Source organism: Haliotis cracherodii, unplaced genomic scaffold (genome assembly GCF_022045235.1).
Source record: "Haliotis cracherodii isolate W230 unplaced genomic scaffold, xgHalCrac1.p SCAF_3, whole genome shotgun sequence".
NCBI lineage: Eukaryota > Metazoa > Mollusca > Gastropoda > Lepetellida > Haliotidae > Haliotis > Haliotis cracherodii.
In genome coordinates this window covers 22,618,268-22,636,626 of record NW_027266286.1, presented here as the reverse complement: position 1 = coordinate 22,636,626, position 18,359 = coordinate 22,618,268, and the positions used below count along the sequence as shown (strand labels likewise).

The following is an 18,359-nucleotide window of genomic DNA, read 5'->3' as shown; positions in this document are numbered from 1 at the left end:
ATTTACATAGATACACATGTCATAAACGTCACATATTATGTACTTTACATGCCATTAGTGCAATCTAGATGATTTCATAACTATTTTGAATGGTTTGTTGTCTATTACGACATGCTGTACTCGGGCACGCCCTGTGAATGCGATCGTGGCAAAATTCGATTTGTTGTGTTTTATCAGCCAAAAATGTTCACAAACACAAGCAGGGATTGTGACACGTAATGATGAAAATTTCAGGTCCAAGCGCAATAATGACTCGATAGATAGCCTGAAAGCATGGCGCACCGACTGGACGAACAAGCATGCAGGAAGGCACTTGGGCCCAGTCATCTGTGAAATCTCAACGTATCACTGCGAAACGGACACCGTCCTTCACTTCAGTTTCTTGTGTATGGTAGAATGCATTCGTTGAATTAATGCATCACTTTTAACGTTACCCGAAAATGTATGAACAAATTTCTTCTCGTGATAGTTGTATTGTGTGTTTTGAAAATAACACAGTTGCGTAGATTAGACAAACGTGTTGGTCATTATCGTTAATCGGATTAGACCAGCTTGCAATCTGAGACTGATGTTAATCACTGTTTCCTATTGCATGGTTAGAATGATATCTCTGTTACAATATCGAACGATATACTCCCATGAAAATAGCAGCAAATGTGAGAAAGTTGAATAATGAAATATCCCTGTCTTAGCTTACAGGGTCTTGTAAAGCAACATTGACATCTGCTTGATTGGCATTGTAGTTGGTAAGTAAGGAAATGTACAGCTTTATAAATAAGGGGGCACGGGGGACCCTGATGTCTAAGGCGTCGTGATTCGCTGTGCAGAGTTGCATCCCTTTGGCACGCCAGAAACCTATGATTGTTGGTTCGAACCCCGGTTTGCCCCGATTATGTTTCTAGGTTTGTCAGAACCTTACCCATGCTTGTGGGTTTCACCGAACTGGTAAACGTCTGAGACCAGCCATCTTCCCGAGGCAAGTGAGTTAACTGACTTTAAAAGTCCAGTTTCCACCCTTGCCGAACTAGGCTGGTATTATGGAGTTACATTTTGTCTGGACTAACGAGTCTATGCATAGTCCAATCAAAATTGCGCACCGAAATCGAAATCTGGTTAGTAAACTGTTGTGCAGATTTTGGTCGATTGCAGGATTTGCAAAGCATGTGCACATGGTGCACCGCCAACTCGTTGTCAGCAGATATTTTCCAAATCCTTTTAAGCTTTTAATCAAGGTGCTCACGTGATTTGATGCATTTCGCGATGTAAGACCCGTTTTATCACAATATAGATTTTGATTATCGATCAGATCGTCCTGACTGGGCGCCACCATTTTGTGTGAAGCAAACACAAGTGACACGAGAGATGGAATCTGATTGGTCCACAAGAGAGGCTTAGAAGGGACATAACGATCGAGCCCAGTAATTCAAGCCTAGTTCGGCAAGGGTGGAAACTGGACTTTTAAAGTCAGTTAACTCTCTTGCCTCGGGAAGATGGAGAACTGCATCACTTCCGGCTTTCGTCACACATTAAGCTGACACGCCGTGATATAACTGGAATACTATTAAAAGTGATATCAAGCCCAACTCATTCACTCACTTTATGGTGAACAATTTCTGGTTTATTGCATAAAGCGACGTCTGATGTAGATTCTTACACTGGCATCAAGCTACAGTGACACCAACCAAGTGGTGACAGGAACATAAGTATGATATGTTGTGATAAGCAGCAGATTAACATTGACAACAAAAGGTAATAGATAACAAGTAGCACACAGATAATACAAGTCACCACAGTCACAGTTAATCTTATAGGAGTAGTCTATAAGATTACTTGTGACTGGTGACTCGTAAGTATACATTGGTGAAACCTGCCGGCAGATACCCACATCAAATAACATAACACTTCAATGGCCAAAGCAGAGAGCAAATCAGCCCTCTCAGACCACGAGCAAAAAATCCCTAGCCATCGAATTCAGTTTGACAAATAGCCCAAATCCTCTGAAACAGACATCAGGATTTATCCAAAAGAAAACTCTCAGAAGCTACAGAAATCTGCCGTCACAAACCTTTGATCAAAAGAGATCGAGGGTATTACATCTCCTCTGCTTATGAAAATCCAGTCAATCGAGAGACTGTTTTAATGAGTATCCAGTCAGCTTGTCACACCTGTTTAATCCTTACTGTACATTTGGCTTCGTCCAGTTGTCTGTAAGCATGATACGCTACCTGTTACCTGTTGTTGTCAATGTTATAGTCTGCTGTTATCACAATATGTCATTCATATATACCTCTTATCACTTGGTTGTCATTCTAGCTTGATAACGGTGTGAGAATCTTAATCGAAACATCGCTATCTGCAATAAACCAGAAGTTGTTATCCATAAAGTGGTATGTTTTCTTGCAAAATAAACAACAAGTATCATGTTTTAACGTCTTTTGGTGTGACATGGCTGAGGATTGAACCCAGAACGTGCCTCTCTGCGGGCGGATGCTCTGCCTTATAATACTATATTGTTTGTGGAGCAAACAGCCCGTAGTTCCTCTTATACTTGCCCTGCTTGCTAGGCACCTTGTTTCTTTGTTAATAGGTATATGATTTTTCAGTGGGCAAGGAACTCTCGAATGTCTGCTTAATGCCCAGTACCCACCTGCTGAAAGTTTCATTACTAGACAGGACCCTTTTTTATTTGTTTCTTCAAATTGCAATAGAGTAAATTTTATGGGAACTCAATTTTTGCCGAGTTGTGTGTCATACTGATCTCTCCAGATATGGTCTCTAGCCATTGAGTATTTACAAATAAGTTATCATTCACATTGGGTCGTGACTTTTGTTGGGTATTCAATATATTTATACTCCTTTGGGTCCTGTCTATTGTGTGTTTACCTGAGAAGATCAGATTTGAATAGGTCTTCAGCAGCCTATGCTTGTCGTAAGAGGCGACTATGCTTGTCGTAAAAGGCGACTAATAACATTGGGTGGTCAGGCTCGCTGACTTAACTGATGCATGTCATTGTATCCCAATCGTGTACATTGATGATCATGATGTCAATCACTGGATTGTCTGGTCCAGACTCGATTATTTACAGACCAGCATCATATTGCTGGAATATTGCTGAGTGCGGCGTTAACAAACTATTTGGTGTTATTACACCAGCGTCTGAACATATTAGCAATAGAAACTAACAATATTCGTCCTCCTTATAAGTTTCTACACGTCTTTATGATAACTTAACTATTGGGCAGTTTGGCAAGGACCTATGTCTTTGCTGAAATAAATCATTATAAGCTATGGATATAAAAGATAATTATTCAAGCATGTGTGAGCCAGTAATTTTACGGAACGAGTGTCAGAATTCTTGTATTTCCCGAGTGATAGAGATGGAATACATGAATTCTTAAACGTAAGATCATTATGTCACACTAGTGAGTGCAATATTTTCTTTTTCACCCATTATTTCTTAATCATTTTGATCTCCCCTTTAGAAAAATGCACTGATAACGATAGCCGTCTCAGAAAACCACAATTGTCGAATGACGTCAACAATCTTCCGCTATGACATAGTTTCTAGTGTGACATCATTCCAAACTTCACAATAAGATTCAAATGACGACAATGCCGTCTGGATGACGTGAACAATACTATGGTACGCGTAAAGTGATATTTGCACTGGTGCACATGCAATTTTTATGAACTCGGTTATTTCTAACCCTGTGGGTAATAAAGCTGGAATATTGAAGAGTGCTGCATAAGCCAATGACAAACCTGTGTGTTCCTGTTTCAGCTCCAGCCATGCCAGCAGACCGGCGTGCAGCTCTCCAGCTCGGACTGCTGCTGTTGGCAGTCCCTGCCCAATATTTTGTGTCCAAGTTTTTCTCCACCCCAGAAGCTCAACGTAGTCAAAGTGTAAAAATGTAAGCGGGAATCATTATCGATTATCATATTATTTTGAGCATTTAGTTTGTCTGCTTAAATGTATGTTTTTGCTCTCCTGAAAGTCAAGTGGGCTTACATCAAGCTCTGTTTGTCCAGCGTCTGCTTCCGTAAACATCTTCTTTTTAGACAGATCTTGACCAATAAAGCTGAAACTTTGCATACCATGTTCGACGTAATAAGCTCCCCGCTCTATTAAGCGCCCCGCTCTATTAAGGGCCCACAGCGTTATTTGCTAATATATTTGCTAGGGAACAAGCCCAGTTAGCACCCCTTCTGATTGATCAATGTACACAAGACTCATTTATTCGTGTATAATACGCACTCGTTTTTTCAATGCACCCTTCATTATGGGCAATTAAATTCTCGAAAATATATCAATCGTGTATAATACACACAGATTCTTCTTTTATATCATTTCAGGCTGTCAGCATAAACCACAAAATTTACAATCTTTCAACCTCGTTTTTAATCTCACCAAAATTATATTCTAATAAGAGCCCCCTATTTCTAATTTTGAGAGCGCCCTGGGCGTCAAATACGGTACTTGTCCCAACCGGTGATAACACCTGAAAATACCTGTGAAGATCCGGGGTAGAATAGGTCTTCAGCAACCCATGCTTGCTGTAACAGGCGACTATGCTTGTTGTAAGAGCGACTAAAGGGATCGGGTGGTCAGGCTCGCTGACTTGGTTGGTGCATGTCATCGATCCCAATTGCGTGGATAGATGGTCATGATGTCAATTATTGGATTTTCTGGTCCAGACTTGATTATTTACAGACTGGAGTCATACAGCTGGAATATTGCTGAGTGCGGCGTTAAACAACGAACAAACAAAACGAGCAAACCTGGAAACTGCAGAATGGTACCTCAGTGGGCTAGCACTAACTGTACAACCAGCGTTAGTTCATACCAGTACACTCCACCCCACCCCACCCCACCCCACCCCACCCCACCCCACCCCACCCTATGACACACACACACACACACACACGAGCGCGCGTGCGTCAGGTACAGAGCCTTGATGCTCTATTTTATAACTGTATTATTAATATATCTTTTAAATGTGTTTTGTTTTAAACAATTACAGTAAACTACTGTTGTTTCGAACTCACAGGGATCACTAATTTTAGTTCGTTATAAGCATATATACAGCAAATGGACAGGATCAAAAGAGATTTCTATATACCCATCAGTTTTTTATAAGCGTGTTTGTTATTAATGTAGCTTACAGTTTACTGTACTTCTTTTCAGATTGTTAAGTAATGCCCTTGGCTTCAAGAACAGATACTTATCCTGGAACTCATGGCAAAAATGGTGTTACGAACTTATAGGCAGTTTAAACAAGAAGAAGAATGTGTTGTTCACAGGCCAGGACAACCCACAGGGCGAGTCCCCGGCCGTGGAAGTCTTCAAGTATAGGGACCCTAAAGGCTATTTTTCTCGTAAGTATTCAGTGTTGTGAGAATGTATATTTTTAAAGTTCCTATCTCACATGATGCATATCTCTTCCTTCTTCAATCCTGGTGTGGAAACGCCTTAGAACAAAGTTTCCAACTTCAAAAAACACCTTACCCAAAAAAACATCCCTATTCATCACCATGGTCACTGCTTCTCCATCAGGGTCACGCACGTCCAATCAAAAACCTCAGCTTTGTTGACCGCTCAGTATACCTTCCCAAGCCATTCTCCGAGCGTAGAAAGCTGGAATGAGTGAGTATGGTTTTATGCCGCTTTTAGCAATATTCCAGCAATATCACGGCGGGGGACACCAGAAATGGGCTTCACACATTGTACCCATGCCGGGAATCGAACCCGGGTCTTCAGTGTGACGAGCGGATGCTTTAACCACTAGGCTACCCGACCGCCCCCGTAGAAGCTGAAGTAACTGTGCGTGGATGGTGGGAGGCGTACATTGTGTGAGACAGGATGAGTATATACCATATTCGACGTAATAAGCGCTCCCAAAATTAGAAATAGGGGTCTCTTATTAGAATATTATTTTGGTGAAAGATAAAATTTGTGGTTTATGCTGACAGCCTGAAATGTTTATATTAATATACAACATATATTTTTCCAAAATTTAATTGCCCATAATTAAGGGTGCATATAACAAATTAGTGCGTATTGCATATAACACATGAGTGCGTATTATACACGAATAAATAAGTCTTGTGTACATTGATCAATCGGAAGGGGTGCTAATTGGGATTGTTCACTAGCGAATATATTAGCAAATATCGCCTGGGGCACTTATCATGCTTTTTATGTCGAATACGGTAAATATACAATTTATTATAAAGTTGTCAATTGTGAAGTTATGATTCATTTGGAGGGGAATTAAGTGATTGAGTGCATTTAGTATAGTATTAGGACAGTGTTTTTAGCTCACCCTGTTTTTGTCCATGTGGCCTTTTGTCTTTGATCCTTCTGTCTGCCCAATCGAACGAGGCTCAGAAACTCTTCTTCAAAACTACACAATACTTGTGTTTCAGGTAAATCATCTTATCTGTTGTTTCACTTGCAATCCAAATGTTTTCATCACAGCTGGAAACATCTGTCAACATTGTCAAGAAATCCATATTTACTCAAATTAAGAAAGAACGCTTCCTACCGACTCATACTTGTTGGAATCTCATTAAAATCAGACCTTAGTTCTCGCTACCGCTAAACAAAGATCTGAGGACATTCCATTACGGGTCATGTCAGAACAACCTTTCATCCGACCAATCAGAGCATCATAAAAGTGACAGTCGGAATGTGATTTCCAAAGATGCAACTGCGCAAGGTCAGTCTGACATGACCCGTAATGGGATGTCCTCAGATCTTTGTTTAGCTGTAGCGAGAACAAAGACCTGATTTTAATGAGATTTTACCTGTTGGGTCAATGTTACCTGAAACACAACCAGTTTTCTATTTGGCCTTAGTGGCACAGATGGCCCAGTCATCTGAGGAACTGCAGTTCTCTAGGCAGAGTTGTGTCCCTTGGGCTGCCAGAAACCAATGCTCATGGGTTTAAATCCCAGATACAAACTGATTATGTTTCTAGGGTTGTTAACACCACACCCATGTTGGTGGAAACGCCTAAGACATCCATCACCATGGGTTTGCCGCCTACATGAGGCTGAACTTTCTAAACAGCCAAGCATCATCAAGGTTTCTAAATTCTCTGTGAGTGGGTGAATGTGCTGCTTTTAGCAATATTCCAGTTATCTCACGGCGTGGGACACCAGAAATGGGCTTCACACTTTGTACCCATGTGGGGAATCGAACCCAGGCCTTGTCGTGACGAGCCACCACTTTAACCCCTAGGCTACCCCGGTGCCTCCTGAATTCTCTGCATATTTGAGGGTAGCATTGAGGCAAGCACATCTGATTTCTGTACCTCGAAAACTAATATGATCGACTTCCAAATCCAAAAACATAAAGCCATACTATTACATTGTGCTGAATATTTTAGACATCTGGCGTTTCTGAGCACCATGACGTCTTCACCTAAAGATGCTAAAGAGAAGACTGTTCTATACTTTCGCTTTGAATGAAATTTCTGAATCAAGATGAAGAAAAATGAAGCGAAGTCCTTTCAGAAAGGTGATGTCTGATTCCATCAAGACCCCAGTCATCCTTCTTTTAGACTGGATGGGGCTCAGGGTTCACCTATAGGACAAAATGGTAAAGGACAAAATGGTTAAGGACAAAATGGCTACTGTTCAAACTCCTTGCCGAGTATATCATAAGATATATATCGATAAGAATGAATAGTTGACATGCTCCAGTCACCAGCTTGTTACTGGCAGAGAATGGGAGTAAAGAAGTGTACAGATGATTTGCAATGACTCCAGTCAGGTCTTCCCGCATCTGCAACAGAATGGAGACCCTTCTGAAGGATAGCGCACCCAGGATAGATTAATGGGAGATCTGGCGGAGTGGAATAGGAACTATTTAGAAGCATTGACGTTGATTGGCTGGTTAGTAAGTTCCCCTCATGCTACCTACTACATGTTCAATGGCGGTCAAGTGGTTAAAGTGTTCGCTCGTCACGCCCAACACCTGGGTTAGATTCCCCACATAGTTGTGAAGCAGGTGTCCCCTGCTGTGATATTGCTGGAATATTCCTGGAATATTGCTGGAATATTGCTAAAAGCGGCGTAAAACCATACTCTGACCCTCTACATGATCTATGGAGGTAACCTGCATGTTCTATGGAGCTGAGGGCGGTCGGGTAGCCTAGTGGTTAAAGCGTTGGATCATCACGCCGAAGACCCGGGTTCGATTCCCGACATTGGTACAATGTGTGAAGCCCATTTCTGGTGTCCCCCGCCGTGATATTGCTGGAATATTGCTATAAGCGGCGTAAAACCATACTCACTCACTCACTCTATGGAGCTGACCTGCATGTGCTATGGAGGCATTCACAGACCTTTCTCCAGATCTGTATGGAATCAGAGTAAGAGATCTGATTTTGATAAAATTGGGTTCATATGTCACGGTTATGTGTGTTTTGATACTTCAGAATCTACCGAGCCAAGGAGCCCGCGGCCTGCCAATGTCAAGTACAGAGTGGGACAGGTTATACGACACAAGATCTGGGGCTACAGGGGGATAATAGTAGGCTGGGACCATCAAGCTCGGGTCAGTATGTCAGAGTGTGGCGCCATTACTTTTAATTGGCACACTCTATTATTATTGGGCATGGTGGGTTAGCCTAGTTTTTAAAGTGTTCACTCAGAGATTTTCGAGGTCTTGTTTAAAGAAGCATTATTTTCATTATTTGATCTATGATGATTTTCTTAAGAGGTGCTTCTTTTTTGTTTTTCTCTTGAATTTCGACTAGTGCAAGAGAGAAAAAAGGCTTGTTGTCAACCATTTGAAAATGTCTAATAATTTCCGTGCCATTATTACAAGGTTTTATTCAACTTTAAAATTTAACATTTTTAAAGGGAAAAAAGCGCCACTATATGACCGTGTTCTTGCTGTTTTAAAAGGTTCATAATATGACCAGTGATGTAAGTGTAAGGACCAGTGATGTAAGTGTAAGGACCAGCGATGTAAGTGTTAGGACCAGTGTAAGGACCAGCGATGTAAGTGTAAGGACCAGGGTGCCGTTGTACAAAACAACTTTAGCGCTACGACTGTCGTAAGTCTGTGTTAAGGTATGGGAGTTGCGATCACTTAAGCGCTAATATTGCTTTGTACAACGGCACCCAGTGATGTAAGTGTACGGACCAGCGATGTAAGTGTAAGGACCCACGATGTAAGTGTAAGGACCAGCAATGTAAGTGTAAGGACCTGTGATGTAAGTGTAAGGACCAGCGATGTAAGTGTAAGGACCAGTTATGTAAGTGTAAGGACCAGCGATGTAAGTGTAAGGACCAGAGTAAGGACCAGCGATGTAAGTGTAAGGACCAGTGATGTCAGTGTAAGGACCAACGATGTAAGTGTAAGGACCAGTGATGTAAGTGTAAGGACCAGCGATGTAAGTGTAAGGACCAGTGATGTAAGTGTAAGGACCAGCGATGTAAGTGTAAGGACCAAAGTAAGGACCAGCGATGTAAGTGTAAGGACCAGCGATGTAAGTGTAAGGACCAGAGTAAGGACAGCGATGTAAGTGTAAGGACCAGAGTAAGGACCAGCGATGTAAGTGTAAGGACCAGCGATGTAAGTGTAAGGACCAGAGTAAGGACCAGCGATGTAAGTGTAAGGACCAGTGATGTAAGTGTAAGGACCTGTGATGTAAGTGTAAGGACCAGCGATGTAAGTGTAAGGACCAGCGATGTAAGTGTAAGGACCAGCGATGTAAGTGTAAGGACCAGCGATGTAAGTGTAAGGACCAGCGATATAAGTGTAAGGACCAGCGATGTAAGTGTAAGGACCTGCGATGTAAGTGTAAGGACCAGAGTAAGGACCAGCAATGTAAGTGTAAGGACCAGTGTAAGGACCAGCGATGTAAGTGTAAGGACCAGCGATGTAAGTGTAAGGACCAGCGATGTAAGTGTAAGGACCAGCGATGTAACTGTAAGGACCAGCGATGTAACTGTAAGGACCAGAGTAAGGACCAACTATGTAAGTGTAAGGACCAGCGATGTAAGTGTAAGGACCAGCGATGTAAGTGTAAGGACCAGCGATGTAAGTGTAAGGACCTGTGATGAAAATGCAAGGATCAGCGATGTAAGTGTAAGGACCAGAGTAAGGACCAGCGATGTAAGTGTAAGGACCAGCAATGTCAGTGTAAGGACCAGCGATGTAAGTGTAAGGACCATCGATGTAAGTGTAAGGACCAGCAATGTCAGTGTAAGGACCTGTGATGTAAATGTAAGGACCAGTGATGGAAGTGTAAGGATATTAATTCTATTGATGATGTCTTGAACATGTCTATGTTTTCAGGCTCCAGAGAGTTGGATAAAGCAGATGCATGGGAAGGGGAAAGGGGTGAGTGATGCATGGCAGTATGTCATTCCAAGTGTCTCCCTGTTGTGGTACCCAACTACTTGAGGGGCAACCTTTCACCTATCTACTGTGAACTTACACCTGAAGACGTTTACCACTTCGTTCAAACCCACGAGCATGGGTATGGAGCTGACAAACCTAGAAACATTAGCAGGATTTGAACCCACAATCATAGGTTTCTGGCGTGCCCAAGGTATGCAACTCCACAAGGCGAATCGCAGTGCCTTAGATGACTCTGCCACCCGTCCCCCAAGTCAGAGTTAACTGACTTTAAAAGTCCAGTTTCCACCCTTGCCCAACTTGGCTGGAATTTCTGGGCTCGATCGTAGCGCCACCAGTGGTTATTATGAGTTATGTCCCTTCTGAGCCTCTCCTATGGACCAATCAGATTCCATCACTTGCTTTTGTTTCAAACAAAATGGCAGCGCCCAGTCAAGATGATCTGATCGATAATCAAGATCTATATTGTGATAAAACAGGTCTTACATCGCGAAGTGCATCAAATCATGTGAGCACCTTAATTAAAAACATGAAAAGGTTTGGAAAATATCGGTTGGCAACAAGTTGGCGGTACACATGCTTTGCAAATCCTGCAATCGACAGAAATCTGCACGGCAGTTTACGAACCGGATTTCGATTCCGTTGGCGATTTTGTTTGGACTATGCATAGACTCGTTAGTCCAGCCAAAAAGTAACTCCATAATACCAGCCTAGCGGCAAGGGTGGGAACTGGACTTTTATAGTCAGTTGCCTCGGAAAGATGGTGGAGAGGAAGTGAACATGGATTGGAAAGACACTTCCTGTGATATTTAATCAACTGCTTGCTTTTCACTTTACAAATTTTTAGAAGAAACTTTAATGAACCTGTGACAGCATCATCAAAATTCATTCCTGTGGATGGTTGGGGGATTAGGTTTGGGGTATCTGTTGATACTAATGCTGATATCTCACTCCCCTATGAAAATCAGGATTAGAATCGATTTCATGCTTGTCGTCTGAGGTGTCAAACAGGATTGGGTGATCAGGTTCCCTGACTTGGTTGATGCATGTCATCACATCCCAGTTGCGTAGATAGATGCTCATGATGTCAGTCACTGGTTTGTGTGATGGATTGTTTACAGACAAAATGACCCCTCAGTCTAAGTGGTTTGTACACCAGCTTTGAACACTGGTTGTAACAGAATGAGGTGAGGTGAAATGGGGTTTAAAGTCATGTCCAAGATTATTGCACTTATATAGCGACGTGCATGTACGTGTGTGTGTTTGTGTGGCTGCTTGTACTAGTCCGGACTGATGCCGATTTATAGTGCTAGCTCACTGCAATACCATGCCACAGTTTAACATGAATACCCCACTCAGACACAATATACTGACTCCGAGCCCACCAGTCCTTGTTTTAACGCCTTAATGCTGAGCGCCAGACAGGGTAACAACAAATATCATGTTTTAACATCTTTTGGTGTGACGTGGCTGAGGATTGAACCCCGAACGTGCCTCTCTGCGGGCGGATGCTCTGCCATATAATACTCTATTGTTTGTGGAGCAAACAGCCCATAGTTCCTCTTATACTTGCTTGCTAGGCACAAGTATCATCTTTTAACAACAAGTATCATCTTTTGACGTCTTTTGGTATGACGCGGTCGGGAATCGAACCCTGGACCTTCCGCTCTCCAGGCGGACGCTCTACCACTAGACCATGGAGGCGGTAACAGAATGATAAATTGTCTGTTTTTTGTAGTCCAATTCCCGATCACACATTGTGATACTGTTACATGGTGATCTCTAACTTGAAGCCCAAGGGTTAACTCAGAAATGTCAGAAACAAAACAAAATATTAAATGACGATACAAGATCAATAAGTAAATAATTATGTTGAAACACACAGCCTATACATGTTTAGGTTTACAATCATGAAAGACAACACAAGTAAGTGGCAGCAGCACGTGGTCCTGTGTCTAGTACACAGGTCACAAATCAACGTTGGTTGTGGAGAAACCTTGGATGGGTGACCACGTTTCGGCAGCTTGGCTCCTGAGAGTTTCTAGAGCTTCGGTCCTGCCCCACACTGAAGCGCATGTACCACATGTGGTGTCTCCTTAGGCAAGTGACATTGTTGGAAATGTGCCTCTGTTCACCAAGCACTGAATGGGTACCCGGTAGGATGAGATGGCAATGTTGTTCACCTTCTAGTGCCTAACAGGCAGCTTGGGTTGTATACTCCCCAGGGAGCTGAGAATGATTCTTGAGTGCACACTGATCCAGTGACTGCAGTAATAATAGCGCTTTGAGCATGCATCTGAGTTGTGGAAATATGCGCAATATATATATCCTATTTATGAAAGTAACTTACAGATAAATAACTTGCTCTTTAAGTTTTAAGGCAATACTAACTGTGAGATGTTTTTTTTCTCCAGCACTATCGGACTCAGCCAAACTACTCCATTCTGGTCGACACTCGCGACCGTATTTCACCCCAGACCACGTACGTCCCTCAGGAAAACTTAGAAGTTATTGTACATATGCAGGTGAGATCTACAGACTTGTTAGATGTGTTAGATGAGGGGCACTTCAGATTTCTTCTGGGGGCAATGGGGTAACCTAGTGGTTAAACAGTTCGCTTCTCACTTCGAAAACTTGGGTTAATTTCCCCAAATGGGTATAATGTGTGAAGCCCATTTCTGGTGTCCCCCGTCGTGTTATTGCTGGAATATTGCTAAAAGCGGCATAAAACCATACTCACTCACTGGCGCAACCCGCTGTGTTATTGCTGGAATATTGCTAAAAGCGGCGTAAAACCATACTCACTCACTTACTGGCGCGACCCGCTGTGTTATTGCTGGAATATTGCTAAAAGCGGCGTAAAACCATACTCACTCACTGGCGCAACCCGCTGTGTTATTGCTGGAATATTGCTAAAAGCGGCGTAAAACCATACTCACCCACTTACTGGCGCAACCCGCCGTGTTAATGCTGGAATATTGCTAAAAGCGGCGTAAAACCATACTCACTCACTGGCGCAACCCGCTGTGTTATTGCTGGAATATTGCTAAAAGCAGCGTAAAACCAAACTCACCCACTTACTGGCGCGACCCGCTGTGTTATTGCTGGAATATTGCTAAAAGCGGCGTAAAACCATACTCACTCACTGGCGCAACCCGCTGTGTTATTGCTGGAATATTGCTAAAAGCGGCTTAAAACCATACTCACTCACTTACTGGCGCGACCCGCTGTGTTATTGCTGGAATATTGCTAAAAGCGGCGTAAAACCATACTCACTCACTTACTGGCGCGACCCGCTGTGTTATTGCTGGAATATTGCTAAAAGCGGCGTAAAACCATACTCACCCACTTACTGGCGCGACCCGCTGTGATATTGCTGGAATAATGCTAAATTTGAAGTCAAAACGTACTCACTCACTCATATTACCTCTCCAATTGAATCAGATATTGATGCATTGCGATAACGGTATCTGCGGGCTGATGTTTCGATGTGTAACAATGAGAAAAATCCCTATAATCACCAGCCCTAGGTAATATCATACCTCTCTGTTTAACAGAAGATATTCATTAGTTTCCATTAGGGCTAGGACGATACACCAACTGCGATCCAATACGTATCACGATATCTTGTAGACGATCCGATACGCATCACAATACTTGCATCTGTGGTGCGTAAGCCATCTTTTACATGTGGTTTTTCATAGACAGGGTAGTCAAATACCTGTCACTCAGACGTTTTGCAGTTAGCAGTGTCAAGTATAGCGCAGTGGATGAAAATATTTACTTTTTCACTATTAATTAGTGTTTGGTGTTACAGCCATTAAAGTGAATATTCAAGCTATGAATGGATATGTTTTACTTAGTGTGCAACTCATCTTCCATAAGCAAGGGAGTTAACTGACTATTAAAGTCCAGTTTCCACCCTTGCAAACTTGGCTGGAATTCCTGGGCTCGACCCTAGCGCCACCAGTGGTTATTACGAGTTATGTCTCTTCTAAGCCTCTCCTATGGACCAATCAGATTCCACCCCTCGTATCACTTGCATTTGTTTCAAACAAAATGGTGCCGCCAAGTCAAAACGATCTGATCGATAATCAAGATCTATATTGTGATAAAACGGGTCTTACATCGCGAAATGTATCAAATCACGTGAGCACCTTGATTAAAAACATGAAAAGACTTGGAAATTATTTGTTGACAATGAGTTAGCGGTGCACATGCTTTGCAAATCCTGCAATCGACAGAAATCTGCATGACATTTTACAAACCGGATTTCGATTTTGGTACGCGATTTTGATTGGACTATGCATAGACTCGTTAGCCCAGCCAAAATGTAACTCCATAATACCAGCCTAGTTCGGCAAGGGTGGAAACTAGACTTTTTTAATGTCAGTTAACTCACTTGCCTCGGGAAGAGGTGTGCAACTGTGATCGATACTTGAATCAGAAAGTAAAATATCGATGGATCAGGGAATCATCCCCCCACTAGTTTCCATGTGGACCACACAATGATAATAGTTACTTCTCTAAGTTTCCCTCGAACTCCCAAGATAACTACCAACCGAGGACTTGATAGGCTTGACACTATATAAGGATAGGAATCCTGCGTTGTCGTTGGTACTTTAAGGATTCTCAGAGTCCTATCACAACACTACTGTAATGGTATTATAACTCCTGCAACAGTGTCATAAAAGTGTTTTTTAACTATCGTGACACTATTGCCGGAATTCGCTGAAGGGGTACCATGTATCATACCTGGGTGCGCACTCTAATCAAGAAAATACTGTATCTAAAATTCTAATATTCTTCTCACTCTCCTTTTCAGGTAATCCATCCAGATATAGACAACTACTTTGAGAACTTTGATGGAGCGCAATATATTGCAAGGCCCTTCCTAAAGGCCATCTATCCCAATGACTAGCTCCTGCTGCCAAACAACCTAAAGTCTCCCAGAGTAACAAGAATGCAAGTTTAATTTCCTGGACTTAAAAATGTAGAAATGTTATTTATGTTTCATTGGGTTGGTACCTTGTAGTATGCAACAGATTTTGAGTATGTCCTGGATTGACACGCTGTGTACTCAAGCATTACTTACTGTTGAGATGTGTGGGAGTGAAATAACCTCGGGCGAAGAGTTTTGCCGAAACTAGGACTGTTTGTGAATACAGTAGAACATGGATATTACGAACCACAAGGGACCAGAGAAATCAGTTCGTAATATACGTTGTTCGATATATATGTTTTCACTGAGAAGTGTCCGCCATCTTGGATAAAACAAAACACAATATACGTAATTGCAGCATTGACTTGTATTACCAGTGATCACTTCATAGCATTCAATTGATAACATTTCATAACATTTTCTTAATAACATTAAATTCATAACATTTTTAAAACCTTGTTTATCAGATATGTATTCAGCATTTTACCATTTATATATGGGGAGATGTGTAGTGGGTCATTTTGCTCGGTTTGCTGACTGCATTCGTGAAACTGCAAAGCTTTAGTGTTTGTTTTTACAGACAAGATTAGTCCAATTACATCTACGGGTAAGATTAACATTAAGCAAGTTTAACAAGGTTGAATCGTCACCGCTGATTGCGTTGATTCGCCACGATTGTGTGTAGTCAGTTGTCAGTGACACTTGACACTGAGTTAGATTTCTAAGTTCGCTATACATGTCACTAATAAATGGTATTTGGTCTTGTCGAGGATCCGATAGCAGTTTGCTGTATACGTTAGTTCGCTGTAGAGAGTTCATTATGTACGTAAATTTTATTTGATAATATATAGGAGATAAATCGGGGATTTTGTAACAGTTTTGTATCCGTTCAGAGTTCCCCCTATCTGTGTTTGTATATCCATGTTCTGCTGTATGTCACTATTAGCTGTATGTTGTTCATATTGTGATGATGCTGATGTGTTGTTGTAGGGGTACAGAAGCTGATTGGGTCACCTGATCGCTTTATCATTAAAATGTACCATGGTACAAAATAAGGTATTGGGTATTCGTTTTATCGTTTTGTACCCAGACCTTATCTATGTGTCCCCCAATTTTGGAAATCTTCGGTAGCCTCTGTCATAAATTTATCCTTGATCAGTTTACGGCATTCAACAACATGGCTGCTACCCTCTCACCAAAATTGCTCAAGAAGAACATTCTGTGTATTTAAACATAGTTTTACAACGTTTTCATAGGATAAGTTATTGTGATTTTATGCACAGGAGACAATATACAATGTGGCACACGTCTACTGGTTTATTTATTATCAGTTATTTCTAAAAAATGTCTACAGCAAGATAAAATAAAATGTTATATATTACCTTGCTGCTATAGAAGAACAAAACTCAGATATGGTCTTGGTACAAAAGGATTCGGTAACGAAAATCTTGGTACATCGTGATGTATCATTTTGTACCCAGGCTACATTACAGAGTGATCAAGGACCCTATTAGCTGTAGTACAGGGCTGTACCCCAATTAACTGTACAGATATGTACCCATGTTGATACAGAAATGTACCCTCGCTGACCTATGCATGGCACAGAAGTGACTGGGCGAGTCAAATAAACATCTTAAACAGGATGCAAAAGCAGTTTTGGTTTCTTTGTAACATGGTAAAGCGTCACATTCTGAGAGAATAGATTGGTGTTAGAATATGTCGACCATGGTGTCAATATGTATGATATGAACTTGAAATTATCAGAACATAATTCTTTGACTCCAGATTTCACTGATTTACCTGAGGCTTGGCATAATGGAAGTCTAAAGAACTGTTCAATCTCATTAAAATCAGATCGTAGTTTTCACTACCGCTAAACAAAGATCTGAGGACATCCCATTACGGGTCACGTCAGAACGACCTCTCGCGAACTTTGACCGATCAGTGAAATGACTGACAAGAAATTGACATTAGCCAATCAGAAGGCAGCTTGCTCGAGCTTTACGACACTAGTTTCAAACTTGCGACTATGCTTGAAACATATTTTGACGTATTCTCGGTTAAAAAAATTTAAAACAGACAAAAAGAACATTCTGGAATGGCTTACAGATGGCCTAGATTGTATGGATATAATCATAAAACCCCTAACTGTCGTTCGGAATACCCTCTGTTAAATATTTCGAGATTCAGAAAACACATTCCGTCTGTCACTTTCATGATCTGGTAAGCGACACTCTGATTGGTTGGATGAAAGGTCATTCTGACGTGACCCATGATTTTAATGAGATTGAGGAACTGTTTTCGTTCACCATTAAATTAATCTCATTAAAATCAGATCCCTGTGCATGCTGCTACACTTAGATCTGAGGACATCCCATTACAGGTCACGTCACAACTTTTCATCCAACCAATCAAAGCATCAGTTACGAGATCGCCATGTGTAAGTCTAAAGGTTTTTCTCTAATCATACACTCATAAAGGTTAACAAGGGGTGTTCCAAACAACAGTTACGGGCTGTACGACTGATTCCGTCAAAATCATCATCTATCTCTTGCTTCAAAGGCATAAATAAGACTTTCCATTGACCATGGAAATCACTGACATAAAATATCAGTCCTCTATTAGACATTCCAGGATTTCCTTTTGTTAAGTTTTCAAATTTGTATCAAGAACTTTGTAGAAATATTTTTCAGGCGTAGTCTGGAGTGGAAGTCACCAGTTTGAAGCTGGTGTCTAGCTTGAGAAAGCTGCTTTCCGATTGGCAAATGTCGGCTTTCTTTCAGTCATTTAATTGGTCAGTCAAAAGTTCCTGCAAAATTATCCTGACGTGACCTGTAATGAGATGTCCTCGGATCTTTATGTGGTGGAAGTGAGCACTAAGATCTGATTTTAACTAGATTGCCCTTAAATGACCTCATCAAGCGGCTCCAGTGCTATTCAATGGCTAGCGTTGGATATATTTCTGTATTTTTTTTTTAATTCAAAATTGCTGGGGTAGCTTCCTGGAGTACCCGATGATACAAGGGCCCCTTCAGCAA

The 18,359-nt window shown here is 41.6% G+C and overlaps 1 protein-coding gene across 3 annotated transcripts; it reads left to right on the top strand.

Moving 5' to 3' along the window:
• Positions 1-125: 125 nt before the first annotated feature.
• LOC139473826 (uncharacterized) lies at positions 126-16,725 on the top strand. Of its 3 annotated transcripts, none has more exons than XM_071256586.1 (7): positions 126-386; positions 3,783-3,912; positions 5,187-5,377; positions 8,446-8,564; positions 10,317-10,361; positions 12,794-12,904; positions 15,205-16,725. In XM_071256586.1, exons 2-7 carry the CDS (start codon positions 3,791-3,793, stop codon positions 15,298-15,300), a joined length of 684 nt encoding a protein of 227 aa, XP_071112687.1. In that variant the 5' UTR covers positions 126-386; positions 3,783-3,790; the 3' UTR covers positions 15,301-16,725. The 3 variants fall into 3 exon arrangements, with proteins under 3 accessions (XP_071112687.1, XP_071112689.1, XP_071112688.1); XM_071256588.1 differs by having other exon boundaries at positions 126-391; XM_071256587.1 differs by having other exon boundaries at positions 126-442.
• The last annotated feature ends 1,634 nt before the right edge of the window (positions 16,726-18,359 follow it).

Excerpts from the sequence above, each read along its gene's own strand:
- LOC139473826 (XM_071256586.1), top strand. The coding sequence starts at position 3,791 with ATGCCAGCAGACCGGCGTGCAGCTCTCCAGCTCGGACTGCTGCTGTTG. Across the intron at positions 8,565-10,316 it reads GCTGGGACCATCAAGCTCGG|GCTCCAGAGAGTTGGATAAA; the intron begins GTCAGTATGTCA and ends CTATGTTTTCAG. Across the intron at positions 10,362-12,793 it reads TGCATGGGAAGGGGAAAGGG|CACTATCGGACTCAGCCAAA; the intron begins GTGAGTGATGCA and ends TTTTTTCTCCAG.